The following is a 27,766-nucleotide window of genomic DNA, read 5'->3' on the forward strand; positions in this document are numbered from 1 at the left end:
TTAACTCTACGAAATTATTGAGTTTTTGGTAAATACTTCATCATACTAAAGCCTATAATCTTGAGTATTGTTTTAAAATTTCTAAACACATTCTAAATTTGTATTAATGTATTTTAAGCACTTTTCATGGTATATGAGAATCGTTATAATTTTTTATCAATTAATTTAGTAAAATTTCATAATACACCCTAAATCGATGGAATAACCATTATAAACTCATTCTTTTCTTGAGAAATAAAGACAACAAAGGCTCCAAACATTTTTGAACATTATTATATGTTAGTGCAGGTTGCAACTATGCATTAAAACAATATTGTCATATTTTTTGAAATTTTCTCAAAATCTATGTGAAAAATTCAAAAAAATTTGAGAAAAATTCAAAAATATTGAGTTTGCTTAATATTTTCCGTTTCTCAAAAATATTTTCTTCTTGAAAAATTACAAGAAGAATTGCACTTTGCTTTAACCAAATAAATCTTTGCTTCAAACTGTTAATTTTTAAAGAAAGTAAACAGCTTAAATTCTTTTTTCCAACTGAATTGACTGGTAAATACTTTCTTACTCTTGTATCGAAATATTTTCGTTTCTTTAATCAATTTTTTTTATGTGAAACCAATGTCAAAATGTTTATAAACCGTAACTAATTGTTAAAAATAGCGAGTAAACGTATTGTTTGGAGTTTAAGCACTAAGGTAATATATATTTATTTTTATATATTTTATATTTATATTATCTTAATTTATATTTTATTTTAAAATTATTTTGATTAATTATAAAAACTAAACATCAAAAACTTAGACAAATATGTGGATTCACTAGCATGAACAATTGATTTGACAGATTTAGATTAATTTAAATTGATTTTAAACTGATTTTAAACAGTTCAAACCGTTATAAAGCGGTTATGACTGACTTACCGACCTGGTTTTTTACCCAAAAAAAAACTATTAAACGGAAACACTATTTTCTTTAACCGTTTACCATGGAACAAAAAGTAAAGACGTTACAGAAACACCCACGTTGACTGTTTGTGAACATTCAAATACAGAATCACGTTTGAAGAACGCTTTTTTTGTGAGCTGAGTGTGCGGTTGAGTTTTTGACTTTTAACTTTTGACTTTTAGGACATGATCAAAGTGGGGTTCAACTAAACCACAACAGCACGGGAACGAGTCTCTGGTCCACTTGTCTGCAACGCCCAGTCATAAGTATTCCCTAAATTCCAAAACTACCCTCGCTAGTGTCGTAGATTCTCTTCTCTTCCCTCTCCTGATTCGATCTCAGCTACAAACAAAGCGTTTGCGATCTTCCGGAGATGACATCCGACGAACGCGACGCCGTTGAATCGCCGGAGCTGGAGGAAAACGGCAGCGCCGGCGGCGGAGGAGTAGCCGGAGAGTCTGATTCCGACGACGATCAGCACGTCATGCCTGAGCCAGACGTCGCCGCCGCCGACGAACTCAATTCTCCGTTACTTTCCGCGACGGCGGAGGACACCGTAACCGTCGCTCTCCCTTCCGGATCCTCCCTACCCGCCGCCGCGATTCCCGTCGATTCAGATCCGAAGCGGCGCCGCGCAACGGAGATAATCCACCTGAGACCACCGCCACCGCCGCCGATCGACGACTCCAGGCGCCTCTTCCAGAGGCTGTGGACCGACGAGGACGAGATAGAGCTTCTCCGCGGCTTTCTCGACTACGTCTACGTCACGTGGCGGCAGCACCAGCTCGCATCCCCCCGATACGGCGCCGTTTTACGAGCTGATCAAGTCCAAACTCCAGCTCGAGTTCAACAAGAACCAGCTCGTGGAGAAGCTTCGTCGGCTGAAGAAGAAGTATAGGAACGTGATGAGTAAGATGGGTTCGGGTAAAGAGATGTTCTTTAAGAGCCCTCATGATCAAGCCACGTTTGATATCTCTAGGAAGATTTGGAATCAAACGGGGAAGATCATAGGGTTCGAAGATAACAATGTAATAGATTTAGAGGAACAACCTAGTAGCACCAATGTGGACGTTGATTCTGATAACGTGTTGGAGAAGAAAGGGACAGTGAGTAGGAAACGATCGCGGTCAAGGATAGGGAGGATCGATGAAGACAACAAGCCCATCTCTCTGTCTGATGGGCCGACGGCGAGTGGAGCTGGTGCCAATGAGAATGTGGCTGCCTTTGGTGATGGGAGGAGTCTAGGGGGGTTGATAGAAGAGACGGTGAAGAATTGTGTATCGCCGTTGATCAAGGAGATGATGATGGCTGCGGCGGGAGGGTATCCAGGAGGTGGTGGTCATGGTATGGGTGTGTTAAGCCCAATGCTGATGGCGAAGATAGGGTTTGGTGGTGGAGGGGGTAAGGGAGGAGTAGGGGACGAACGGTGGAGGAGACAGCAGATTCTTGAGTTGGAAGTGTACTCGAGGAGATTAGAATTGGTTCAAGAGCAGATTAGAGCTACACTGCATGAGTTAAAGACAATGCCCAGTGGAAGATGAATGCATAAGGAAGACTGTAACGGGTTCTTGTAATAATCTGAGTAAATTTCTGATGATGATGAGATCTTTCTAGGCTTTTTTTTTTAGATTTTTTTTTTCTTGATTGGATCTTTGTCCATTAGGGGTGAATGATGGTGGGGTTGTGCATAAGCTTTGTATTAGTCTATTAGATTATAGTTTTTTTTGTTGGTAGAGTCACTAGTTCAATAAAAACAAAAATTCTCTTTAGCTATTTAAATTAAAGAAAATAAGCAAATAATGTTTGTGTGATGCATGCATGATACTCCTTCCGTTTGTTATTGTAAGTAGTTTAAGGAAAATTCTTTTGTTTCAAAATATAAATAGTTTCCAAATATCTAGATAACTTTTACATTGATTAGATATAGTGTAACCAATCAAATAATATTAATTTTTTACATAATTGATTGAATTAATTAATTAAATATTATTTTACCAACTTTTTTAATATTAGTGTGAGAGAGTATATCTAATGGACAATTGACACATCTTTCTTGGGATTTGATCTATGTTGCAGTTGCTAGTAGTAGTATTCTTTTTTAATATGTACTAGGGATTAACCCGGGCTACGCCCGAGATTTTTATTTTTTTCTAATTTAAGTTATTAAATTATTTATATTTAGGCTATGATATATATTTATATAAATGTTAAATGCATGTCATAATTAAAATTTATTTTTAAATTTTAACACGTTAAATTAACATATTTTTTACTATTTAAATATTTTTTTGTAATTTTATTGGCTATCTAGTTATCATATTTAGCAAAACTATCTTTTGAGTGTTGGAATAAATGTTTTAGAAATTTTATTAAACTCCAGTGTATTTTCGGATCGACCACATGCTCAACATTCGATCGATCCGTAAAAAGATTGTCGATCTCCTTGGCCAGGTAAGTACAATTTTAGCAAAAATATCTTTTATTTTCAAATATTAAGTATATAACTATTCTTTTTAATATTTTTATTGTATTTTTTGATTAAATTATTGTATTATAATGGTTATGTAAATATTTTTTGTGATGTTTGAATTTGTGTTGTTCGTATACTTAACTTAGATGATATTGATGTTTAACAATTTATTGTTTTCTGGAAATAGAAAATAATGATATATCAAAACGTATCTAATACTTGTTAAATGATAGTATAATGTAAATTACATCCATTATTTGAAAATAACCATTTGTTATTTTATTTTTATTTTAAATCGGAAATTATTTTTATTTAAAAACATTATTCATATATAATATAATAGTTTAAGTTTGGAAGATTAATATATATATATATATATATAAATTATGTATATTTTTTAAAAAATAATTTAAGATATTATATATTGAGTATCTAAATAAAAGCTGAATTTCTTATCTTGAAAATCAGATATTTATATTTTTTTTCTTCATGTTATACTCACCAATCCATCATTGATATTTATAACTCAGTATGTTTTTAAAAAAACTTAGTTTTAAGTAATAAACGAATTTAATAAATTAAATTCATCACCTATATTGTTCTGTAAACTATATTTGAAAACTCTCTAAAATTATATTTTAAGCATAATATTATTATTATTTAATTTAAGTTATTTTAAACATAATATATGCTAAACCAACTTAAATTATATTTACAATAGGACCATCCTAAACCGGTTAGTAAACCAAAAACAATACTAAACCAACATGAACCAATACCTGATTCGGCGATGAATAAAGTGTTTCGGGATAAACGCTTGAATGTTTATTAACTGAAATGGTTTTATCATGAAAGAGTTAGTATGAATATTAACAATAAAATTATGGATTAGATTAATTTAAATTTGTAAGAATACCTTTGAGTCTATGAAAAGCAATTCAATTCCCATGAATAAGTTTGGCTTTTGGAAGTTGCGGATTTCCCAACAATGAATCCACCTAACAAAAAGTTTGTTGTTATAAAAAAATCTCATTCAAGATCATTAAAGGTTTCTGGGACGGCAAGAATTGATGGTGAAACCATTTTTTTGCTCAAGTGCTTTAAATTTTCCTTAATAGTGTGAGGTTGATGTGGATGGAATAATGAGTTTTATAGGGACTTTCTTGATGAAAATTATACATTTTTATTTTTTTTTGGTTTAATGTGGTATTTCCATTTTTATATAATTTACTACCATTTTAAGATAGAAATATATTTTAAGATAGATGCTTAAATCTTAATGTACTTTTTCCATTTTTTAAAATGTTTATTTCCATTTCTTATATTTTATTTACGTAATATCTATATTTTATATTTTAAAATAGATATTTAAATATTAATGTAATTTTTCCATTTTTTTAAATTGTGTATTTACTTATATTATATATTTTACATTTAAGATAGATGTTTAATGCTTGATGAACTTTTTCCATTTTTTAAAAAATTGTGTATTTACTTATTGTTACATATATAATTCATATATTATATATTCACATTATTTAGTTATTATTTATTTTCGTGTATATGTATTTCCATTTCTTGTACTTTTCATTTAGTTAATATCTCTATTTTACATTTAAAGAAAGACGTTTAAATCTTAATGTACGTTTTCCATTTTTTTTAATTGTATATTTCCATTTGTTATACTTTCTATTTACGTAATATCTATATTTTAAATTTTAATATATATTTTTAAATCTTAATTCAATTTCCCATTTTTTAAATTTGGTATTTATTTATATTATATATTTACTTATTATTTACTTTTCTTTATATTGTGTATTTCTATTTCTTATACTTTCTATTTACTAATAATTTTATATTTTAAGATTGATTTACATTTTAAGATAGATGTTTAAATACTAATGTACTTTTTCAATTTTTTTTAAATTGTGTATTTCCTTTTCTTATACTTTCTATTTACTTAATATCTATATTTTACATTTTAAGATAGATGTTTAATATTTAATGTACTATTTCCATTTTTAAAAAATTGTGCATTTACTTATTATTGTATATATAATTTGTATATTTATATATTTATAATATTTACTTATTATTTATTTTTCTATATATTTAGTATTTGTCTTTCTTATACTTTATATTTAGTTAATGTCTATATTTTACATTTTAAGATAGATGTTTAAATCTTTACGTATTTTCCATTTTTAATGTAAAACGGTAATGTTTAATAGAAGAACTTGGACAAATAGTCAAATAGTTATATTTATGTTTTTTTTTCTTTTTTTTAATAAAATGGTAATGTTACATTATGAAGATAACCCGTTTTTTTAGTGAACAATTGTAATCTTACATATGTTTAATGTAATTTTTCCATTTTTTATGTTGTATGTTTACATATTATTGTTATTTTTAAATGTAAAATGGTAATTTTGCATATGTTTAATGTAGTATTCCTATTTTTTATGTTGTATGTTTACGTATTATTTATTATTTTAGAAATTATATATAATTTGTTTTTTACAAAATAGTAATGTTACATTATGGAGATAAGCCGTCTTTTTTTTAGTGAAAAATGGTAATCTTACATATGTTTAATGTAGTTTTTCCATTTTTTATGTTGTATGTTTACATATTATTTTCTTAAAATAAAAATGTAAAATGGTAATCTTACATATGTTTAATGTAGTATTTCTATTTTTATGTTGTATGTTTTACATATATTTATTATTTTTGAAATTATATATAATGTTTTTTATTTTTTATAAAACGGTAATGTTACATTATGGAGATAAGCCGTCTTTTTTTTTAAGTTAAAAATAGTAATCTTACATATGTTTAATGTAGTTTTTCCATTTTTAAGCTGTATGTTTAAATATTTTTTTTATAATTTTCGAAAATAATAAAATTAAAATGTAAAACTATATTTTATGCCACGTGTCATCTTTCGAGATTATATTATATATTTACTTATTATTTATTTTTCTTTATATTGTGTATTTCTATTTCTTATACTTTCTATTTACTAATAATTTTATATTTTAACATTGATTTACATTTTAAGATAGATGTTTAAATACTAATGTACTTTTTCCATTTTTTTTAATTGTGTATTTCCTTTTCTTATACTTTCTATTTGCGTAATATCTATATTTTACATTTTAAAATAGATGTTTAAATCTTAATATACTTTTTCCATTGTTTTTAAGTTGTGTATTTCTTTTTCTTATATTTTCTATTTACTTAATATATATATTTTACATTTTAAGATAGATGTTTAATATTTAATGTACTCTTTCCATTTTTAAAAAATTGTGGATTTACTTATTATTGTATATATAATTCTTATATTTATATATTTAGAATATTTACTTTTTTTTTATATTGAGTATTTCTATTTCTTATACTTTATATTTAGTTAATGTCTATATTTTATATTTTAAGATAGATGTTTAAATTTTTACGTATTTTTCCATTTTTAATGTAAAACGGCAATGTTTAATAGAAGAACTTGGACAAATAGTCAAATAGTTATATTTATGTTTTTTTTTTCTTTTTTTTATAAAATGGTAATGTTACATTATGAAGATAAACCGTTTTTTTAGTGAACAATGGTAATCTTACATATGTTTAATGTAGTTTTTCCATTTTTTTTATATTGTATGTTTACATAATATTGTTATTTTTAAATGTAAAATGGTAATTTTACATATGTTTAATGTAGTATTTTCATTTTTTATGTTGTATGTTTACATATTATTTATTATTTTCGAAATTATATATAATTTGTTTTTTACAAAATAGTAATGTTACATTATGAAGATAAGCCGTCTTTTTTTTTAGTGAAAAATTGTAATTACATATGTTTAATGTAGTTTTTCCATTTTTTATGTTGCATGTTTACATATTATTTTCTTAAAATAAACATGTAAAATGTTAATCTTACATATGTTTAATGTAGTATTTCCATTTTTATGTTGTATGTTTTACATATATTTATTATTTTCGAAATTATATATAATGTTTTTTTGTTTTTTTTATAAAACGGTAATGTTACATTATGGAGATAAGCCGTCTTTTTTTTTAAGTGAAAAATAGTAATCTTACATGTGTTTTATGTAGTTTTTCCATTTTTATGCTGTATGTTTACATATTTCTTACAATTTTTGAAAATAAGTAATATTAAAATGTAAAACTATATTTTATGCCACGTGTCATCTTTCGGGAGAGATTTTTTCCGCTTATGTGGACGCCCTATGGAGCCTCAAAAGTTCTCTTTTATTAGTAGAGATTCTATTTTTTATGTTGTATGTTTCATATTATTTATAATTTTTGAAAATTAGTAATATTAAAATGTAAAACTATATTTTATGCCACGTGTCATCTTTCGGGAGAATTTTTTTCGCTGATGTGGACGCTCTATGGAGCCTCAAAAGGTCCCTTTTATTAGTAAGGATTTGATGATCAGCCGTAAATTTATGTGTATAGATATGTGAAAAGGTTCTGAACCGAGGCTCCAAAATTATAATCACCTTATGCTGGTGAACGGGTGTGGCCTTACACTCGAACTTGGGACCTATGCCCTCTCTCTGTCAATAGAGCGATTCTTTAGATTTTCTTTTAGTGGTTGACGTTAAAGAGACTGTATATGTATTGTGTTTGGGGTGTAAATAGAAATACATTCACACTTTTTGAGTATCCAGAAGAAAGATTACGTTTGCATAGCTCCTAAAGAACGAGAAAGGGTGGATAAACTTAGATGCAATCTTGACATTATAGAAAAGAATGTTTGAAACGACTTTTGATTTCGTTCTTGTTGTTTTTCTTCTCTCTAAAAACAAATAGAAAAAAAAGCGTGGCTCGTGACATAAAGGCGGTTGCCTCGCAGCTTTGTACCCACTCAAACACAGTCATATATGTTGTCTCCATTCAAGGACAACCTTAAGTAGATGTTGTCTCCATTGAAGCATAGCCTTAGATGTCAGTTTCAAACTTACGCCTTAGATGTCAGTTTCGAACTTCGTAATGGGCACAAACTTGTCTTCATGCTTCACAATTCACATACGAGTGGTCTTCACCACATGGGTTCTTAGCACTACAACATACCTCCACTTTTTTTTCAGTTCTCCTCAATAATTGAACTGAAAAAGAACAAAATAAAAGAAATCTTCAATGACAATTCATGTCCATCTCAAAATTAGAATTATGAGTAGTTTTTCTTTATAAACAAATTCCTTCAATTTTAGATTATTTCATTTATAATAAAACAAAACTAGAAAGTAACAAATTTCGGAGCTAACTACAAAAGAATATGCTAATACTGTTGGTAATGTTTTTTTTCTGTTTGTATGTGAGGTCAAGAGTTAGTTCAAAGATTGTATTACAAAAATAATTATTTAGATTGAGACTTGATTGTGTTTTTTTTCTCCCTTCATTATCAAAGTTTTAAACCATACATAAGATAATACTATTCCATTGTACAACCACTCAATACTAATCTACATATATTATATATATGTATGTATGTGGTCTTAGACTTAGCGGTCTTTTGTCTCATCTTTCATTGATACATTCGTTAGAACTTTGAAAGGTTCCACCTGTTTACACATTTCTTGCTTCTTTCTGGTTTATCCGTTACCCATAAAAGCATCATTTAGTTCTGCTCTGTAAGTGCTATGTTTGATTTGTTTTAGGCACACTAGTCACATCTCACTTCCATTTTCTTGATATTTGGTATCAAATTATCTGGTTTTCAATGTTCATCGTTGCTTTTAAAGAGCTCAGAGCTTGTTATGTTCTTTGTTACTCAAGAAATAACGTCTCTCTATGTAGTTTCTTTGTCTCTCATCTACTTTTGGGGTTCCAAGTTGGAACTTATAGTTTTGACACAATACTTACTCTGCTTTACGCTTAGACATTTTTACAATTCTTGCAGGAGTTCTCAAGACAGACCAGGATGGAAGACCGGTACATGATCAAGAACGATGTCACTGAAGTAAATAGTCTCTAGTTTCTTCTATATCATTCTTGTTTCTTTAAATAAAGAATATATTTAAACAGCTATGTATATGTTTTTTGCATTTTGTGCAGTTGATTGGTAACACACCAATGGTGTACCTAAATAAAATTGTTGACGGTTGCGTCGCACGTATTGCCGCCAAGCTTGAGATGATGGAGCCTTGCTCTAGCATAAAAGACAGAATCGCTTATAGTATGATCAAAGATGCAGAAGACAAAGGATTGATTACTCCCGGAAAGGTTTAATACATAAACACTATTAATCTTATTTCTTTTCTTGTTTTGTACAATTTACTCACACGCTCTCCTGTACTTAAACACTTGTGGTTACAAAGTATGGTCAAAATAACCATTATAATCTCTCCATTTTCTAGAGTACATTGATTGAGGCAACCGGCGGTAATACTGGGATTGGTTTAGCCAGCATAGGAGCTGCAAGAGGCTACAGAGTGATACTTTTGATGCCTTCAACGATGAGCTTAGAGAGGAGAATCATTTTGAGAGCATTAGGTGCAGAGCTTCATCTTACAGATATGAACATAGGCATTAAAGGAATGTTGGAGAAAGCTGAAGAGATATTAAGCAAAACTCCTGGTGGTTACATACCACACCAGTTTCTAAATCCTGAGAACCCTGAGGTTCTTATATACAATATCATCCTCTCTTCTTTCAAATCTCTTTGTTTTTTCTCTTTCTGTTTTGAGAATCCAAATATTGTTTCTTGCAGATTCATTACAGAACAACGGGTCCAGAGATATGGAGAGATTCAGCAGGGGAAGTAGATATTTTGGTAGCTGGGGCTGGCACTGGTGGAACGGTTAGTGGAACTGGGAGGTTTCTTAAGAAGATGAACAAAAACATTAAGGTACAAAAAAACACTACTAAATCTAATGGAAACAACTGTAAAAACAGTTTGTTAACTTTGTTACATTCTTGAACAATAGGTTTGTGTGGTGGAACCTACAGAAAGTGCAGTACTTAGCGGAGGAGAACCAGGTGAGGAAACAAGAAAACATAACTGCCAGCCCTGAGATTCTAGGAATTTTAAAAAAAATTATAAAATGAAAGCTAAATGATCAATACATATATATTTATTAATATTTAAAGACAGAATAATTTATAGATATTAGCTACTTCAATTTTGGAGACTTAGAAGTTCGAGTTCTTGATTATCTCTTACATAATAATACGAATTGGTTTCGTAATTTGTAGGTCCACATTTGATCCAGGGGATTGGTCCTGGTGTCATTCCAACCAATTTGGATTTAAGCATTGTTGATGAAGTCATTCAGGTAAGTAGAAGAGGTTATCTACTTCTAAATCATGAAACAATATTTTGAGAATTGCAATTTTTTTGTATTCAGGTGACAAGTGAAGAAGCTATTGAAACAGCCAAGCTTCTTGCTCTTAAAGAAGGATTATTGGTACTATTGGTTTAACGTTTGTCAGTATAAACCGGAGATTGACAACAAACCGGAGTTTATGATTAAACGCAATGATTAATTATTTTGTAGGTGGGAATATCGTCAGGGGCTGCAGCAGCCGCTGCATTAAAGGTTGCTAAACGGCCAGAAAACGCAGGCAAACTTATTGTGGTAAGCAAAACTGTCGGCCCTCAACCATATGGGCCCAAAGTTTAAAGGGCCCATTTAATAAACTGGATTTAACAGAAATTGAACCGAGTTAACTATCCCGGTTATCGATTTGTTTGCAGGTGATTTTTCCCAGTGGAGGAGAGCGTTATTTATCAACAGAACTGTTCGAGTCGGTCAGATATGAAGCAGAGCATTTGTCGATCGATTGATTGCCAAATGTGTGATTTGGTTTGGTTTGGTGAGAGATGTTGGTAACGAGATTACGGTTTGATTGTTTCAGATCATTGTAAAATCTGTAATAGTATTAGATGATGAATCATTATAGTTGTTCTTCATTACTGTAGTCCCCCGGTCTAAAACTGTTTAAAGATGATCCTAATCTACCTAAGAGCGAGAGCATCAGTGAACTTCCCTTTGGGGTTCATCTTCTTAATTTTTTATTATTAAATTTTTTTCTTTTTTTCTGATTTTAAAAAAAAAAAGAAAAAAAAATTGACCAATCTCAGGCCGTCACGTGTCGTGGACCCTCGCTACAGTGATGAACTTTAAGAGAGACGAGACGAACCGAGTTCTTTTACTTTTTTTAATATTTTTTTTTTCGTAAAACGTGTGATCCTCTCCTTAAAATTTCTACTGCGCATGCTCTAAGTAGCTTCATCTGGTATCGCATAAATCTTATCAAACGAAAAGAATATGCACATCTTGAGCTAAGAATTTTTTTAAAAAAAATTGTTACAGATTTATAGTAGTAATAAATCATCACAGTTCAGTCACACATATTGGTATCAATAATTACATGAATTATATATTTAAAATAACATACATGTAACCACGCGTTATGTACTTAACATCATAACTATATTTGGTCGTTGTTGGAAAAATAGATTGGACATTATAATTCGATAATCTAGCCTAAACTCGGCCACTTTCAAACAGAAAACTGACCCCTTTCAAATAGAAAATGTCTTTTTTTTGTTGATTTTAATTGGTTAAATTGACTATAATCCATTTTTATTTGGTTCAGATTGATCTTGTTGAATTCCAAATATTTGGTCCACTTTTCTAGCAATAAAATATAATTATATCACACATTTTACGTTAACCATATAGTTTGTGTAGTTAATATTGTGTAGATGTGTGACTATGTGATTGCTTATAGCTGGTATAGTTGACAATTTATTTTTTATTATCCGAGTTGATTAGAATCCAATCTGGATTAGTATTGCTTATAGTTATTTAACTTATTTTATTAGTATTAGTAAGACCATAATGCCAATAAAGTTTTAAATAATAGTGTGAGATATTATCTTGACATTAAACAAACACATGTTGACTGTTAAGACTTTTGGACGTTATTATTTTATCACTCAAAATTATGCATGCCAAACTCGTCTTAATACTTCATTCACATCGTGCAGTGTGCACCACAGGTCACATGTGACGTATACTAACAAATCATTTAACCATATTATATACACATAATTAATAATTATATTGATTGTACAACTACTCCATACTATATAATATGTCTATAATATATAGTGTCTGGTGTGGATTTAGAGAATCATCGGCTGATTTTCTCTTCATCACTGATTATATCCTTCAAACTATAAAAGGGTTGACTTCCTTTTCTTTCTTAAGGTATGACACTTTATTTTTGGGTTGTTTTTCGTTTAATCCATTGAAACATGAAGTAGCTGTGCGCTGTTCCTGCTACTTTTAGTATGTTTAGAGAACATAGAAGTTTAAGTATTTTGGGGATTGTGTGTCTTCTTCTTTGAATCTCAGGTCAAATCAAAGAGGGACCAACATGGAAGATGGTTGCATGATCAAAAAAGATGTCACTGAAGTAATAACTCTCTAGTTTTGTTTTGTTTTTCTTCCTCTGAATCAATCTGCTTTCTTGCAATAAAGAACATGTCTAAAAGCATTTTCTGTGTGTTTCTTTCCATTTTGTACAGTTGATTGGTTACACACCAATGGTGTATCTGAACAGAATTGTTGACGGTTGCGTAGCCCGTATAGCTGCTAAGCTTGAGATGATGCAGCCTTGCTCTAGCGTCAAAGACAGAATCGCTTATAGTATGATTAAAGATGCAGAAGACAAAGGCTTGATTAAGCCTGGAGAGGTTTAATACAAAACAACTTAAAAACAATATAATATAACCTCTCTCTCTCTCTCTCTCTCTCTCTCTCTCTCTCTCTCTCTCTCTCTCTCTCTCTCTCTCAATATTTTCATTAATATAGTTTCATTGTTTGTTCTTGGTTTAGAGTACGTTGATAGAGCCAACGGCTGGTAACACTGGGATCGGTTTAGCCTGCATAGGAGCAGCAAGAGGCTATAAAGTAACTCTCCTGATGCCGTCAACGATGAGCTTAGAGAGGAGAATCATTCTAAAAGCATTAGGTGCAGAGCTCCATCTCACAGACATGAGCATAGGCATTAAAGGACTGTTGGAGAAAACTGAAGAGATGCTAAACAAAACTCCTGGTGGTTTTGTTCCACAACAGTTTGAAAATCTTGCAAACCCTGAGGTTTTTATATAATATCATACATCAAAAAAGTCCATGTTGTTTGAGTACTCTCTTTCTTTTGACTCTAATGATTTGTTTCTTGCAGATTCATTACCAAACCACTGGTCCGGAGATATGGAGAGACTCAGCAGGGAAAGTAGATATTTTCATTGCTGGTGTTGGAACTGGTGGAACGGTTACTGGAGTAGGGAGGTTTCTCAAGGAGATGAATAAAGACATTAAGGTGCAAAAACTTCTTGAAAACTAAGTCTAAATACTAGGGTTTTCAAGAAAAGTATATATAACTTTTTGTTACATTCTTGAGCAACAGGTTATTGCTGTGGAACCTACAGAGAGTCCAGTACTCAGTGGAGGAGAACCAGGTGAGTCAAGAAACATTGTTTCCTTTGTCTTCATTTCCCAAGAGATTTTGCATTTCTAATCATAATGCATTTGAACCAGGTCGACATTTGATACAAGGGATTGGTGCTGGTATCATCCCAGCCAATTTGGATTTAAGCATTGTTGATGAAATCATTCAAGTAAGTAGCCAAGATTTATCTACACACTTTCTTGAATCTTGAAACAATGTTTCTGAGACTTGCAATCTCTTTTTTTTTGTTGATTCAGGTGACTGGTGAGGAAGCTATTGAAACAGCCAAGCTTCTTGCTCTTAAAGAAGGATTGCTGGTACAACTGGTTTAACCTTTTTTCTAAGTGTATAAAACTATGAAACATAGGAGTTTAATGTGATCAGTGTGATAATCTGGCAGGTGGGAATATCCTCTGGAGCAGCAGCAGCTGCTGCGTTGAAGGTTGCAAAGCGGCCAGAAAACGCAGGCAAACTCATTGCGGTAAATATTTTTTTTTTGTCTCTGACTAAACATAAATGTTTGAGTTTAGATTATTTAATGTTGCGGTTCTTGTCTGGTTTTTGCAGGTGCTTTTTCCAAGTGGAGGAGAACGTTATTTATCAACCAAACTGTTTGATTCTGTTAGATTTGAAGCAGAGAATTTGCCGGTTGAATGAGTGGCCATCTGTGACTCGGTTTGGTTGTGATACAAGATGTTTGTACCAAGATTACAGTCTGATTATTCCTGATCATTTGTAAAATCTATAAAGTTGCATATTCATGTGCATACTTTATGTTTATCTTCATCCTATAAATGAACACCAATAAAACAGAATAAATAGCACGAAAGAAGGTACAACGTTTTGATACCAAATTGTGAAAGAAACTGTTGCTTTCAAGATTTGAGATGGATTGGTTACTCATAAAGTGACCTTCTCTAGTGTCTTCAACAATGAACCTAGAGAGGAAAAATCTTCCAAGTGGATGAGAATCTTAAAGCAAATCAGTATGTGAAAACAATGACACAACCTTGTGATTTTGTTTAGAAAGTAACAATATATTATATGTATTTCAGTTTAGAAACAAAACAAGCCAAAACTGTTAACATTACATAACACCATTGAAACTGTTTAATTCCTCTTGCCCTTGTTTTTTCTACTTGGAACAACCGTCCAGCCATCATCAGCTTTTGGTTCGTCAACCGGCATGGCTTCTGGTCTCCCGTTTGAGCAGTTCTCAGCTGCATCCACCATCATGTCTGTGCTTTGATCATTGCTCATCTCTGTATCCTCATCATCATCATCTTCATCATCGCTCTCCTCATCATCCTCATCCTCATCCTCATCCTCATCGTTACCGTTTGAAACCTGCAATACCCAAGAAAGCCTCATTTCTTAACCTCGAAAATGATCTTAACCAAACTACCAATATATAACATTATCAAATACTCTCACAATCATCAAACGTCTATAACTAATGAAATCACACAGACATCAGGACATCAATGGAATATAAAATGAATCTCAAGCGTGTCTTCACTACAGCCAATATCTAGAAGAGAATGTCTGAGAAAATACAGTTACAAACCTTGACAACTTTTGCACTAGTCTGAGAACTAGTCACCCTCAGCTTCTCAACCCTTTGGTAGTTACCTTCGAGACATTCATAATACAAATCTAGCAACGTCTCTGTCACCTATCAGTAGCAACACACAAGAAAAAAAAAACACCATCAGTAACAAGAAACTAACATCAAGATCCAAAAAAAAAAACAATCTATACCTCCTCAAGGCTTCCATCATCAGCCAGAGTGTTAAGCTCATTAAGACCATTCTCTAGAATATCAGCTAACCCATCAAAGCCCATCGTTGGATCTTCAAGAAAGATGAACACACAAGAGTGAAGTAATCAGAAAGCTATCATCTTTAACAGCAAAACTCATATAAAAATCGAAACTTTTTATGGAAAAAGCTATAAAGATGAAACCTTTTAAACGGATGAAGTAATCGAGAACATTCGAAACGGTGCGTTCCGCTTTCAGATGAGAGTCTCGGCCGCCCCAGCCGTTATCGACGGCGGCTCTCATGGCTGTCCACCGTGAAAGTATCAAACCAATTCCTTCGTTCAGAACGGCCTTCTCCTCCGCCGTCAACACCACTGGTCCGCTAGGTCTTGAATCCATTTCTCCTTCCTCTTTCTCTATTTGATCAAATAAATAAAAAACTACTGAGCTAACAAATTCCAAATTCAGACAACAGATTCAACGAGACAAGTAAAGGTGGAAACTTTATGTAATAGAGAGAGAATTAAAAGAAACACCTGTTAAACGCCGGCGAGACGGTGAGCAAAGCAGGTTGTGATCGGCGACGTTACGGCGGAGTAAATGAAGTGATTGTTTCTAGTCAAGCTGGAACCTTTAGAAACCCTAGTTATTAACGGGTTCGAATGGCAATAGCATATTGTCGGTTTAGGCTAAACCGAACCAAGTGTTGTTAAACTGTACACGTGTCAGTTTTTTATTGGCTTGTTGGGAGGGAAAAATTGAGAGGAAGTCAAGGAGAACCCTTTGTTCTGATTGTGTAAAAGGATCACAGAATTGAATAGTTCGTGTAAAACTATATAAAGTTTTAAACATTACATATTCGTGTTGCGTGGTATACAAGGAACAGAGAGAATTTAGGTTTGACCTCATAGAGGAAGAAGAAATGAACGTAGAACAGCTTGAGAAACCTATCACTTACGACGTAAAACATGAGGTGGAGAAGATTCCGGCGACGGAGAAAAGCAGTGAAGCGGCGGAGGACAAAGAGAAGGGTGTTGTCGCCGATGCCTCCGGTGGACAGGTCAATACATTATCCGATGAATTATAATACGTGTTACATTTCAACATGTTACATAGAACCTTAACTTTGTAGGCGGAGGGAGAAGTAAACGAGAAAAAGGTTGTAGCAAATCCTCCAGCATCAGAAGGAACCATAACGATCGGAGAGGCTCTAGAGGCGGCGGTTCTCACGGCAGGGAATAAACCGGTGGAGTGGAGTGACGCAGCGGCCATACAAGCGGCTGAGGTTAGAGCCACGGGAAGGACCAACATCATGCCCGGCGGTGTTGCCGCTTCGGCTCAATCTGCTGCCACTCTCAATGCTAGAGCTAACTCGGAGGACGACAAGACTACACTCGCCGTTGTTCTCACTGTGAGTATAATGCTACAATCTAATGTTCATGACCGGTTATGGGTACAACGGGATGAAACATTTATCTTGGCTACAAATGTAAAAAAAGTAATTATATATCCCCCAAATTATCAAAAGTTTTGTTTATTAAGATTAACATAAAAATATTTATGGTCTCTTAAATCTTAGAACTAATCTTGCCAATGTCTTGATAGATTGTGTAAAGTTTCTACAGTTTGTGTCCGAGCTCTAACCATGTTTGTCCTTTTTTGGGGGGGACCAAATGGTACTGAAAGGGAGCAAGAAGCAAGTTACCATCAGACAAACCCGCCACGAGGAAAGACGCAGAGGGGGTGACAGGTGCAGAGATGAGGAACGATCCTCACCTCACTACTTACCCAACCGGCGTGGCCGCCTCTGTAGCTGCAGCTGCTCGGATTAATCAAGCCAAGTGATACCCATTCTTTTCTTTCTTGAGACTCACGTGACTAATGGTATCGAGTTGTCAAGTATGTAAACTAGCTTATTTGTATATATGTTGATGTGTATAATAATATAAGATTTTGAAACTTCTTTTTAATTGTACCTAGCTGAACTAGAAGTAAGCCACATTAATGCCAACAAGTATCCAAGAAGATCAGAATGAAGTGCATAAGTTACAATGGTTGAAGATTAAACTTTCTTAAGCTTTAAATTCAGATCTTATTACAAAATGTAACTCGCATTACAAACAGAATTACAGAACACAACAATATAACTCTTTGAAACAAACAAGTAATAATAATAGTCACACACAAAAACATGTAGGCAAGTTCTTAGATGTTTTAAAAACAATGTAACTTTGAGTTGTTGTGTCCCTTTAAAACCAGAACTGCAACATCCACAAGTGCAAAATGCTCCTAAAGTAGCAATTAAAGAACCACCCTAACATCCAGACCTGTTTCTTGATTGATCCCTGGTAGACCATGTCAAATCTTGAGACTTAAGATAAGAATCGAACTTGGAACCAAAGAAACATTGTTGAGTTAAAAAAAAAAAGTTTTCATCCTGACTTGACTTGTATAAACTGTAATCTTTAACAAAATAAAAATGGGCCTGCCTTTTCATTCTTAAACTAATTTATTTTGTTCTATTACTTTCCCGGATCAACTAATTCGACAGGATTCCACTTAATGGGCCGAGTTTGAGCCCAAAAAGGCCGGATTTTATAAAAACCCTAGGTTACAAAAATAAAAACGGCACTTGGCATTAAAACGCAGCGTACAGAATAACTCATACCCTTTCTTCATCCACTATAAGAACATCTTAAACCCTAGTTAACTCGCGGCTCCTACTTTCTCTCTCTCTCATTCGCTGTCTCTCCGCTGTTCCTAAACCCTCCCAGGTATTGAATCTTTCTCACCCTGTATGTACTACATGGCTTCAAGTTATTGGTCTTGGTCTTAGTATAGTTCTAGGGTCATGGTTTGCTGTTTTAGAGATTTTGAAACACAGCCTCGGTCTTAACTCGTGTTCTGTCTCTTTCTCTTGCTGTTCCTGTATTTTTCAGATTATAACATGTAAACTAAGAAAATGGATCAAAAGACTTTCTCCTTTAATTTTTTTTTTCTTACTAGCTAATTAGCTTTAGCTCGCAAACCATTTTTTTTGTAGCTCTAACTGAACTCGTGTTCTGTCTTATCTTGTTTTTTTCCTGTATTTTCATTAAGTTTATAATATGTAAACTAAGAAAAGGGATTAAAAGAGTTTTATCTTTAAAAGTTGTTACTTATTTATTGGCTCATTAGCTCTAGTTCCCAAAATGTAAGTTATAAGTGTACGTTTAGCTAATTAAAGTTGTTTGCTTTCAATCTTATAATCATCAGGTGTTGACTTCAGCTTGCGACAATGCTTCTATTGTTTGAGACGCCAGCTGGTTTCGCCGTATTTAAAGTATTAGATGAAGGAAAGCTCTCTAACGTTGAGGTTATTACCATCTTCACCTTCTCAAGTTTCTTTTCTTTTTTTGTTATACCGTCTTTGTTTATCTAAAACTATTCGTGTTTTGTAGGATTTGGGTAATGTGTTCTCCTCTGCAGAGTCTGCCCGAAAGGTGATTCATCTGTTTTTGGCTATATAGTTCTTTTGGCTTTATCTTCTGTGTAGTAGTAACTAACGCTTTGGTGTTGTTGGTTACAGATGGTAAAGCTCAAGGCTTTTGACAAGTTTGACAACACCTCCGAAGCTCTTGAAGCCGTTGCCAAGCTCCTTGAAGGAACTCCCAGCAAGGGTCTCCGCAAGTTTCTGAAAGCCAACTGCGAAGGCGAAACCTTAGCCGTTGCTGACTCTAAGCTCGGTAACATTATCAAAGAGAAACTGGTTAGTGTAATCTATTTAAAGATCTGCATTGTTATATGAGTTTGTGTTTCTGACGCATTTGCTCCCACTCCTCTAGAAAATAGACTGTGTTCACAACAATGCTGTCATGGAGTTGTTAAGAGGAGTGAGAAGCCAGCTGACCGAACTCATCTCCGGATTGGGAGACCAAGACTTGGCTCCGATGAGCTTGGGGCTGTCTCACAGCCTCGCGAGATACAAGCTTAAGTTCAGCTCCGACAAGGTTGATACCATGATCATCCAAGCGATTGGTCTGCTTGATGACCTTGACAAGGAGCTCAACACTTACGCCATGAGGGTTCGTGAGTGGTACGGCTGGCATTTTCCAGAGCTCGCCAAGATCATAAGCGACAACATCCTCTACGCCAAGTCTGTGAAGCTAATGGGAAACAGGATCAACGCAGCGAAGCTAGACTTCTCTGAGGTTGGTTTAAGCCTTTTGTCTATTATTTTTAGTTTCATGAATCCTAAGCCTTTAACACTTATGGCAGATACTGGCTGATGAAGTTGAAGCTGAGCTGAAAGAGGCTGCTGTGATCTCCATGGGAACTGAAGTCAGTGACCTTGATTTGATGCACATCAGGGAGCTTTGTGATCAGGTTCTGTCTCTTGCTGAGTACAGAGCTCAGCTTTATGACTACTTGAAGAGCAGGATGAACACTATTGCGCCGAATCTGACTAGTCTTGTTGGTGAGCTTGTTGGTGCTCGGTTAATCTCTCACGGTGGGAGTTTGTTGAACCTCTCGAAGCAGCCTGGGAGCACTATTCAGATTCTTGGAGCTGAGAAGGCTTTGTTCAGAGCGCTTAAGACCAAACACGCCACTCCTAAGTATGGTTTGATCTACCATGCGTCTGTGGTTGGTCAGGCTGCGCCTAAGCACAAGGGTAAAATCTCGCGGTCGCTGGCTGCGAAAGCTGCTCTTGCTATCCGTTGCGATGCGCTTGGTGATGGTGAGGACAACAGTATGGGAGTTGAGAACCGTTTGAAGGTAACGTTTTCTTCTGTGATGTTGATCTGAACAACCTTATTGACCGTGTTGTTTTTGGACACAGCTTGAAGCGAGGTTGAGGAGTCTTGAAGGGAAAGATCTAGGACGTCTCTCTGGCTCAGCTAAAGGCAAGCCAAAGGTTGAGGTTTATGACAAGGATAAGAAGAGCGGATCTGGTGGTCTGATCACTCCTGCTAAGGTGAGATTGATTTAAATTTTGTTTTTTGTAAATGTCTGAAGCTGTGGATGTGAAGCTGATTTGGATTGTGTTTTTGGTTGCAGACTTACAACACTGCTGCGGACTCTCTCATGGGACAAACTTCTAAAGCTGAGGAGAGTGTGAAAGAGAAGAAGGATAAAAAGAAGAAGAAGAAGAAGGCTGATGCAGAGGAGGAAGAAGAAGCCAAGACTGAGGAGCCGTCTAAGAAGAAGTCAAAGAAGAAGAAGGCTGAAGTAGAGCCTGAGACCGAAGAGGCTATAACCGAGGAGCCTTCAAAGAAGAAGAAGAAGAGAAAGCATGAGGAAGACACAACTGAGATGCCTGCCAAGAAGAAAGAGAAGAAGGATAAGAAGAAAAAGGAGAGTGAGGCTTGAAGAGAGTTTAATTTTTTTTTTTTTGAGTGCGTTTATTGTCTTTTTGTTTCTGCCTTAGGTGTTATTTGAAAACTTTTTAAGAACTGATCATCTATTTGTAAGGCTTAGTCATTTTGCCAGAAACTTGCATTTCTAATGAATTTTATTAAAGTATATCTAACAAGGTTTAGTAAAAATAGGTTAGACATGGCCATGGAGTTAGGTTTGTATACCTACTTTCAACATGTTTCCGCATGGACCAAGTGAGACAAAACCATCGACCCCAACTACCAGGATGTGTCAAAACTTTGTTCCCAACAAGAAGGGTTCATAAAATCATATACTCATTTTTCTAAGTTACTTCCCCGCTATACCATAGTACAACGTAGTATGTATATGTGGCTTTTTTAGTTTTTATTTTCCCTCAACAAGTTTTAAATAGTTATATTATGTATTATTGTGGACATATTATAAGTATAACTACAGAAAGACTAAAATTATCATCAATAGGTGAAATCAGAAATATGATGGTCTATTTGAATGTGTAGATGATGCATTTTCATGATCTTTAATTCCGAAAATAACTGAATACTTTATATTATATTAGCTTGCCCCTGTTTTATTTGACATCATATATTTTTCTTACATAAATTTCACATGACCTTTTTTTTTGTCAACCACATGACCTTCAAATATTGGAAGAGTCAATTCATTTGTGTATGATAACCATGATAATTAAAACAATTTGTTTGGCAATAATTTGCAACTAAGTATGTTAATATATCCTTATTTTTGCCTACGTTAAAAATCATCTTTCTTGCTTGGCACTAATTTGCACGTCAAATATTGAACAACTGTATAAACTTGGAATGAAAATCCAATATTAACGAAAATATATATTTTAACGTTTTAAAAGACCATTTCTACGACGTGGACAGATTTTGGAGTGTTGTATGATTGGATTAAGACCATTTTATGTTATCCTCACGTAGATTGAATCTTGGTCTGATTATAATATGTTTTTCTTTGACAGTAAAAATAATGACTCAATAATTGCGGACCAATGATCTCTCTTTATTATATTTCTTTGTTTGGTTGAAGGATCCCCTCTTCAATCTATTTAGATTAAAGAACAGCATTACGACAATTGTTAGGTGAATTAGACACGAGAAAAAAAAAAACACGAGAAGATATTAGATTGTTATGTTTGTTTCTGAACATACATGATTGATAAATGAATATGGTAGAACCACCATAAGTGGTATACGGCTGTGACATATTTCCTAGCTATATATGAGCAAACTCGGCATTATTAATCTAACGATTTTACAAGTTTCTGATAATTGAACTTGTTAATAATTAACAGAATGACTCATATTAAAATATTCCAAGCTAGCTAGATCATTTCTTTCCCCTGAGTCCTGAGATTCAGATCCTACAACTTTATTATATCTTTAGATTCGTGCGTTTCACACTCTTAATATAAGCTGTAATTTCAGTCAAAAAATATAAGTTGAAAATTGAGCTGTATGAATCTATACAATTTAAACTTAATCATGATTCACGAGTACCTTAAGAAGTTTTAATCACACAAATAATATATCTTTAACATTATTGACATTTGAAGGCAGTTCAAAATTATGTGGTCATCTTTTATGCTTGTGTTTGCTCTACCATATCATACATAATACATGGCTCAAAGTTAAGAACATGACAAGTACGTTTATTCAAACATAGCTAATACTTAAAAAAAAATGTCACTAAACCATATACAATAATTGTTAAACGCTAAATTCACATCACATATGAAATTTATAAAACTTAAATTTGAGTCCGGTTGTATTTAGTTGGCAATCGGCATATAGGTTTTGTGCAGGGCAGTGCTTACCATGAAAAAGACATTTGTCTGCCCCCCAACTTAATGTATAATCTTATAGAACCCCATAATTTCATAAAATTATTCCATAGAATTTAAACTATAGTTTTACTCACATCTCCATCTGATTTAAATTTGACTTTTGTTTCCAAATATGCATTTTTATTCTAATTTAGCTCATCTAAGATTACACAATCTAAATAATATAAACAAGCTATGCAATCAGAGTTTATAACCAAGCGTGGTTAGTGCAGCATATTCGATAATGTCATTATTAAACAAGTGGGTAGCGTCATCAGATATGTTAAGAAGATGATGACATAAAATTGTAAAAAATATTAAGAAACCTTTAATAATAAAACTTTCATTCCATTTTGTTGTGTACAAAACTTCTACTTTCTTATATTAAACATATATATTACTAAAATAAATATTAAAAAGGAGAAATCATCTCAATTTTTTCTTAGGTTTCATGTTTTCTTTTTGATTTTATATTTATGAAAAATAAAATGCAATAGCTATATTTTAATAAGAAAGTGTAGTGAACTTTATTTGACAAACTATAATTTACAACTTACCACTAATCTTAATACTAAAAATATATGCATAAAGAAAGTATTCTAAATGGACGGTTGTGATTTGATCATTTGTAATAGTTTGACCTGAAGAGAATAATAATACTCTCTGTTTCTCTCCTGTTTTGTCTATTTTCTCTCTCTCTCTCTCTCTCTCTCTCTCTCTCTCTCTCTCTCTCTCTCTCTACTGTGTTAATAAGAAATTAGAATATTCTCTCTCTCTCTCTCTCTCTAGCTGCTCAAAGCAGGACCGTACACGTCTCTCTCTCTCTCTCATTTGAAATTTTGATTCGTATAAAAATCTTCACAGTCGCGTACGTAATTTTGTGCTCTGATTCCTTTAGATTTTCTTTTTTCTATTTCGTGAGAGAGAGAGAGACTCTCTATCTCCTTCGAATCGCTCAAGAATCTCCTCAGGCTTTAGCTTCGAAAAATCCAGTTTCGATCTCGGAAACGCAATCAGGTAAGCAATTCGTACTATTTTTGAAGTTGTGTGTTTGTTGCTAGGAAACACAAAAAATAAAAAATAAAAATCAGGGCTTTCAACCTTATTCGTGTCATGCTTAGATGGGTTCTTACCAAAAATGGAAACTTCTGGCATACCCGTTAATAGATTAGCCTTTCTTGAACACCCTTTGCGTTTTTTTTAGTAATGATTTTAATGTATAAAAGAAGCTCTGCTCAAAGCTGATTCATTATTACAGCTTCACTGATCTCTGCTTGTGGTCTCACCTCTGTTTCTTCCTTGTCTAAACAAGCTTGTTCTTTTCTATTTTCTTAATAAATTATGAGTAGTATACAGAGGAAGATGATAATCTATTTCATTACACTAACACCTTTCTTACTGTTACTACAGGACTTTGATTCAACGGACAGCACGGAATCTTGCTGATCCATATCTGAATCTTGGACTTGTAATTATTGATCGGCTTAAATAATCTGGGAGTGCAAAAGGGAATAGGTGGATCTACAATGATGGCATCGCTTTTGGATACTTTAGTGTCTAAAATGCCTTCATTGTCTGCCTCTGATCACGCCTCTGTGGTCTCACTCAATCTCTTTGTTGCACTTCTTTGTGCTTGTATTGTCCTTGGCCATCTTCTGGAGGAGAACCGATGGATGAACGAATCCATCACTGCCTTATTGATTGTAAGTGTTTCACTGCGTATTATATATGATTCATTACAAACTTCAGGTAGCTGAATGATTTTAATCATCTTTGCATGACTTTTTTTGGTTGCAGGGGCTGGCTACTGGTGTTGTCATTTTGTTGATTAGTAATGGCAAAAGCTCACATCTTCTGGTCTTCAGTGAAGATCTTTTCTTCATTTATCTTTTGCCACCCATTATATTCAATGCTGGGTCAGTTTCTTTTGCATCCATTTTAATCTTTTTAATAATATATGAATTTTCTTTGGTATGGGTTTGTGCTATAGAAGAAGATTTTTCTGATTGGTATATGAATAACTAACACGAGAATTACTCAAAAAGATACTTTACAACAAAATTAGTTTTAGAGAAACAGGCACTATGTGATTCTTAGGTGGTATAAGTAGAAAACTTAACAGGTGTTAATTAGAAAGTTTAGGTTCTGATCCTATATGAACACATGTCATACATCAACTTTTGTAGAACTTGTGTTTGTCGAAAAGGGAGAGAGCTTCATGTGTTTGGTGAACTAGTTAGATTTTATTCACGTGCACGTTGGTGGTCCTACCTTTGTCCTTGTCAATGTCATGGATTTACTCTTTTCAGCTTCATTTTCCCTAAGCCCTTTCCAGATATTTCTCAGAGTGATAACTTTATTCTCATTGTTGTGTCTGTTTCAGGTTTCAAGTGAAAAAGAAACAGTTTTTCCGCAACTTCGTGACTATTATGCTTTTTGGTGCTATTGGAACTGTTGTCTCTTGCACTGTCATAACACTAGGTAACCTTACTTCCCATTTCGTTAGGCTGAAGTGCCGTTGAAAGCTGCTTACGGATTAGATCCTGTTGATCATCAGTCTCTTTTGTTGCTGTATATCTAGTGATTGTTTGGTGGTGTGTGAAACAGGTGTAACGCAGTTCTTTAAGAAACTGGATATTGGGACCTTTGACTTGGGTGATTATCTTGGTAACATCTCTGAACCAATGGCTTTGCTTTAACAGTTTTCACTCCAGGGGACTTAAGTTTGTTTCTTGTTTGTGTTTTGATTCGCAGCAATCGGTGCTATATTTGCTGCAACAGATTCCGTTTGCACACTGCAGGTAATGTGTTTTCTCCTAGAAAGTACTTACAAACGCATAAACAAAGTGGACCAATTAGTTCTTGTTTCCTCTTGTGGTTGTGATTATAGGTTCTGAATCAAGACGAGACACCTTTGCTTTACAGTCTTGTATTCGGAGAAGGTGTTGTGAATGACGCCACGTCAGTTGTTGTCTTCAACGCGATTCAGAGCTTTGACCTCACTCACCTTAACCATGAAGCTGCTTTTCGACTTCTTGGGAACTTTTTCTATCTGTTTCTCCTCAGCACCTTGCTTGGTGTTGCGGTAAGTCCATTTTCTTCTTCTCTACCATTCTTTCTTGTGGCTGCTATTTGCATGCTCTTGTGTTCACACCCTTCTTGATTCATTTTGCAGACCGGTCTGATAAGTGCATATATCATCAAAAAGCTATATTTTGGAAGGTAAACATTCAGCTTAATATATGTGACTGTTTATTTTATTTTATTTCTCCATGTTTGGTCTAAAGTAGATGTCCCCTCACATGGCATGTCTCAGACACTCCACTGACCGAGAGGTTGCCCTCATGATGCTTATGGCCTATCTTTCTTATATGCTTGCTGAGGTTAGATTCTAGTTCCAAACAAAAATTGCGTTCAAAGACAAAAGTATTCTGAGATTATATTGTTTTGGGGTTGCAGCTTTTCGACTTGAGTGGTATTCTCACTGTGTTCTTCTGTGGGATTGTGATGTCTCATTACACCTGGCACAACGTAACCGAGAGTTCAAGAATCACTACCAAGTATGAAAGCCTCCACTCAGTTCAAAACACTTTTGTAGTGTACCTCCCAATGCTTATTTGATTGCGTTTTACATGACACAGGCACGCCTTTGCAACGTTGTCGTTTCTTGCGGAGACGTTTATTTTCTTGTATGTGGGAATGGATGCTTTGGACATTGACAAGTGGAGATCCGTGAGTGACAGTCCGGGAACATCGGTGGCAGTGAGCTCAATCCTAATAGGTTTGCTCATGCTTGGAAGAGCAGCATTCGTCTTTCCCTTGTCGTTTCTCTCAAACTTAGCCAAGAAGAACCAAAGCGAGAGAATCGACTTTAAGATGCAAGTATGAATCATTCCTACTTAGTACTAATGGATTCAAATAACTCTTCTGAATCTCATTTGTTTATATCTCCTTCAGGTTGTGATTTGGTGGTCTGGTCTCATGAGAGGTGCTGTATCAATGGCTCTTGCATACAACAAGGTATAAAGAGTAGATGTTACTTTATTTACTTAATTCTCTATGAAGCTTTCAATGACACACAACACTTGCTTGACATTGCAGTTTACAAGGGCTGGGAAAACGGATTTGCGCGGGAATGCAATCATGATCACCAGTACCATAACCGTCTGTCTCTTTAGCACTGTGGTAAGATACCTACATAACTTTATTTGATTTGATGTATTTGGTTAATATGATTCTCTTGAATTGGTGTTTACAGGTGTTTGGTATGTTGACAAAACCGCTAATAAGATTCCTATTGCCGCACCAGAAAGCCACCACGAGCTTTTTATCTGATGGCAACACGCCAAAGTCCATCCAGATCCCTTTGATAGACCAAGACTCGTTCATTGAGTTTGCAGGGAACCACAACGTGCCTAGGCCAGACAGTATACGTGGCTTCTTGACACGGCCCACTAGGACAGTGCATTACTACTGGAGACAGTTTGATGACTCCTTCATGAGGCCTGTGTTTGGAGGACGTGGCTTTGTCCCCTTTGTCCCTGGCTCTCCAACTGAGAGAGACCCTCCTACTGATCTCAGTAGAGCTTGAGAGAAGTGTCTGTGATTGTAAGTATTTAATTTATTTATTTGTAGTATTGTTTGTGAGGAGAGAGAGCTGAGCTGTCCCTACGTTTTGAGAGCAGTAAGCAAACTCTCTGAAAGGGTTCTGATTGCAATGTATTCAATGTATTTGTTTACTTGTAAACTTGTAAAATGGAACAAAACTATACATTTGTTAGTGTGATTGAAATCTTGTTACTGATTCGAACTTGACCGGACCGGTTTGGAACGGTTTAGTTCGATTTTGGACAATTGGAATAAAAAG

At 34.1% G+C, this 27,766-nt stretch overlaps 6 protein-coding genes and 1 pseudogene across 10 annotated transcripts; 6 read left to right on the plus strand and 1 right to left on the minus strand.

The window, feature by feature from the left end:
* The first annotated feature begins 248 nt into the window (after window positions 1–248).
* On the plus strand, window positions 249–2,754 carry LOC103837316 (annotated as a pseudogene).
* Window positions 2,755–8,790: 6,036 nt separating this feature from the next.
* Window positions 8,791–11,468, plus strand: LOC103837317 (bifunctional cystathionine gamma-lyase/cysteine synthase). Of its 4 annotated transcripts, none has more exons than XM_033280706.1 (10): window positions 8,791–8,999; window positions 9,346–9,407; window positions 9,503–9,670; window positions 9,805–10,068; window positions 10,158–10,295; window positions 10,375–10,426; window positions 10,643–10,722; window positions 10,795–10,854; window positions 10,945–11,025; window positions 11,145–11,468. In XM_033280706.1, exons 2-10 carry the CDS (start codon window positions 9,369–9,371, stop codon window positions 11,232–11,234), a joined length of 972 nt encoding a protein of 323 aa, XP_033136597.1. In that variant the 5' UTR covers window positions 8,791–8,999; window positions 9,346–9,368; the 3' UTR covers window positions 11,235–11,468. The 4 variants fall into 4 exon arrangements, with proteins under 4 accessions (XP_033136597.1, XP_009111924.1, XP_009111925.1 ...); XM_009113676.3 differs by having other exon boundaries at window positions 8,851–9,078; window positions 9,348–9,407; XM_009113677.3 differs by having other exon boundaries at window positions 8,856–9,002; window positions 9,348–9,407.
* A 238-nt stretch (window positions 11,469–11,706) lies between these two features.
* Window positions 11,707–14,766, plus strand: LOC103837318 (bifunctional L-3-cyanoalanine synthase/cysteine synthase D2). The gene is made up of 10 exons (XM_009113678.3): window positions 11,707–12,666; window positions 12,814–12,874; window positions 12,987–13,154; window positions 13,297–13,560; window positions 13,646–13,783; window positions 13,871–13,922; window positions 14,002–14,081; window positions 14,170–14,229; window positions 14,313–14,393; window positions 14,480–14,766. The coding sequence occupies exons 1-10, from the start codon at window positions 12,551–12,553 to the stop codon at window positions 14,567–14,569; spliced, it is 1,110 nt and encodes a 369-aa protein (XP_009111926.2). The 5' UTR covers window positions 11,707–12,550; the 3' UTR covers window positions 14,570–14,766.
* A 131-nt stretch (window positions 14,767–14,897) lies between these two features.
* LOC103837320 (pre-rRNA-processing protein TSR2 homolog) lies at window positions 14,898–16,453 on the minus strand. 2 transcript variants are annotated; one of them, XM_009113680.3, is made up of 5 exons: window positions 16,211–16,453; window positions 15,878–16,090; window positions 15,674–15,765; window positions 15,480–15,587; window positions 14,898–15,259 (listed from the first exon to the last, which is right to left on the minus strand). In XM_009113680.3, exons 2-5 carry the CDS (start codon window positions 16,071–16,073, stop codon window positions 15,023–15,025), a joined length of 633 nt encoding a protein of 210 aa, XP_009111928.1. In that variant the 5' UTR covers window positions 16,074–16,090; window positions 16,211–16,453; the 3' UTR covers window positions 14,898–15,022. The 2 variants fall into 2 exon arrangements, with proteins under 2 accessions (XP_009111928.1, XP_009111927.1); XM_009113679.3 differs by having other exon boundaries at window positions 15,878–16,084; window positions 16,211–16,421.
* A 122-nt stretch (window positions 16,454–16,575) lies between these two features.
* LOC103837321 (late embryogenesis abundant protein 47) lies at window positions 16,576–17,845 on the plus strand. Its single transcript, XM_009113681.3, has 3 exons — window positions 16,576–16,734; window positions 16,807–17,085; window positions 17,361–17,845. The coding sequence occupies exons 1-3, from the start codon at window positions 16,597–16,599 to the stop codon at window positions 17,517–17,519; spliced, it is 576 nt and encodes a 191-aa protein (XP_009111929.1). The 5' UTR covers window positions 16,576–16,596; the 3' UTR covers window positions 17,520–17,845.
* A 453-nt stretch (window positions 17,846–18,298) lies between these two features.
* On the plus strand, window positions 18,299–21,177 carry LOC103837322 (probable nucleolar protein 5-1). The gene is made up of 8 exons (XM_009113682.2): window positions 18,299–18,448; window positions 18,930–19,029; window positions 19,115–19,156; window positions 19,243–19,422; window positions 19,499–19,864; window positions 19,932–20,429; window positions 20,494–20,628; window positions 20,712–21,177. The coding sequence occupies exons 2-8, from the start codon at window positions 18,952–18,954 to the stop codon at window positions 21,021–21,023; spliced, it is 1,611 nt and encodes a 536-aa protein (XP_009111930.2). The 5' UTR covers window positions 18,299–18,448; window positions 18,930–18,951; the 3' UTR covers window positions 21,024–21,177.
* Window positions 21,178–23,661: 2,484 nt separating this feature from the next.
* Window positions 23,662–27,691, plus strand: LOC103837323 (sodium/hydrogen exchanger 1). Its single transcript, XM_009113683.3, has 14 exons — window positions 23,662–23,916; window positions 24,310–24,602; window positions 24,697–24,815; window positions 25,283–25,380; window positions 25,507–25,566; window positions 25,654–25,700; window positions 25,790–25,984; window positions 26,075–26,121; window positions 26,216–26,282; window positions 26,359–26,459; window positions 26,541–26,781; window positions 26,857–26,919; window positions 27,001–27,084; window positions 27,158–27,691. Exons 2-14 carry the CDS (start codon window positions 24,426–24,428, stop codon window positions 27,488–27,490), a joined length of 1,632 nt encoding a protein of 543 aa, XP_009111931.1. The 5' UTR covers window positions 23,662–23,916; window positions 24,310–24,425; the 3' UTR covers window positions 27,491–27,691.
* Window positions 27,692–27,766: the final 75 nt, after the last annotated feature.

Source organism: Brassica rapa, chromosome A09 (assembly GCF_000309985.2).
Source record: "Brassica rapa cultivar Chiifu-401-42 chromosome A09, CAAS_Brap_v3.01, whole genome shotgun sequence".
Classification (NCBI taxonomy): Eukaryota; Viridiplantae; Streptophyta; class Magnoliopsida; order Brassicales; family Brassicaceae; genus Brassica; species Brassica rapa.

Coding starts and splice junctions, on each gene's coding strand:
- LOC103837317 (XM_033280705.1), top strand. CDS start 9,205: ATGTTCTTTGTTACTCAAGAAATAACGTCTCTCTAT. Junction 9,671..9,804: donor GATTGATTACTCCCGGAAAG/GTTTAATACATA, acceptor TCCATTTTCTAG/AGTACATTGATTGAGGCAAC. Junction 10,069..10,157: donor TAAATCCTGAGAACCCTGAG/GTTCTTATATAC, acceptor TGTTTCTTGCAG/ATTCATTACAGAACAACGGG.
- LOC103837318 (XM_009113678.3), top strand. CDS start 12,551: ATGTCTATAATATATAGTGTCTGGTGTGGATTTAGAGAATCATCGGCT. Junction 13,784..13,870: donor AGATGAATAAAGACATTAAG/GTGCAAAAACTT, acceptor CTTGAGCAACAG/GTTATTGCTGTGGAACCTAC. Junction 13,923..14,001: donor ACTCAGTGGAGGAGAACCAG/GTGAGTCAAGAA, acceptor CATTTGAACCAG/GTCGACATTTGATACAAGGG.
- LOC103837320 (XM_009113680.3), bottom strand. CDS start 16,073: ATGGATTCAAGACCTAGCGGACCAGTGGTGTTGACGGCGGAGGAGAAG. Junction 15,766..15,877: donor TTACTTCATCCGTTTAAAAG/GTTTCATCTTTA, acceptor TCTTTCTTGAAG/ATCCAACGATGGGCTTTGAT. Junction 15,588..15,673: donor ATGATGGAAGCCTTGAGGAG/GTATAGATTGTT, acceptor TGCTACTGATAG/GTGACAGAGACGTTGCTAGA.
- LOC103837321 (XM_009113681.3), top strand. CDS start 16,597: ATGAACGTAGAACAGCTTGAGAAACCTATCACTTACGACGTAAAACAT. Junction 16,735..16,806: donor CCGATGCCTCCGGTGGACAG/GTCAATACATTA, acceptor TTAACTTTGTAG/GCGGAGGGAGAAGTAAACGA. Junction 17,086..17,360: donor CACTCGCCGTTGTTCTCACT/GTGAGTATAATG, acceptor TGGTACTGAAAG/GGAGCAAGAAGCAAGTTACC.
- LOC103837322 (XM_009113682.2), top strand. CDS start 18,952: ATGCTTCTATTGTTTGAGACGCCAGCTGGTTTCGCCGTATTTAAAGTA. Junction 19,423..19,498: donor ACATTATCAAAGAGAAACTG/GTTAGTGTAATC, acceptor CCACTCCTCTAG/AAAATAGACTGTGTTCACAA. Junction 20,430..20,493: donor GAGTTGAGAACCGTTTGAAG/GTAACGTTTTCT, acceptor TTTTGGACACAG/CTTGAAGCGAGGTTGAGGAG.
- LOC103837323 (XM_009113683.3), top strand. CDS start 24,426: ATGATGGCATCGCTTTTGGATACTTTAGTGTCTAAAATGCCTTCATTG. Junction 24,816..25,282: donor CCCATTATATTCAATGCTGG/GTCAGTTTCTTT, acceptor TGTCTGTTTCAG/GTTTCAAGTGAAAAAGAAAC. Junction 27,085..27,157: donor TCTGTCTCTTTAGCACTGTG/GTAAGATACCTA, acceptor TGGTGTTTACAG/GTGTTTGGTATGTTGACAAA.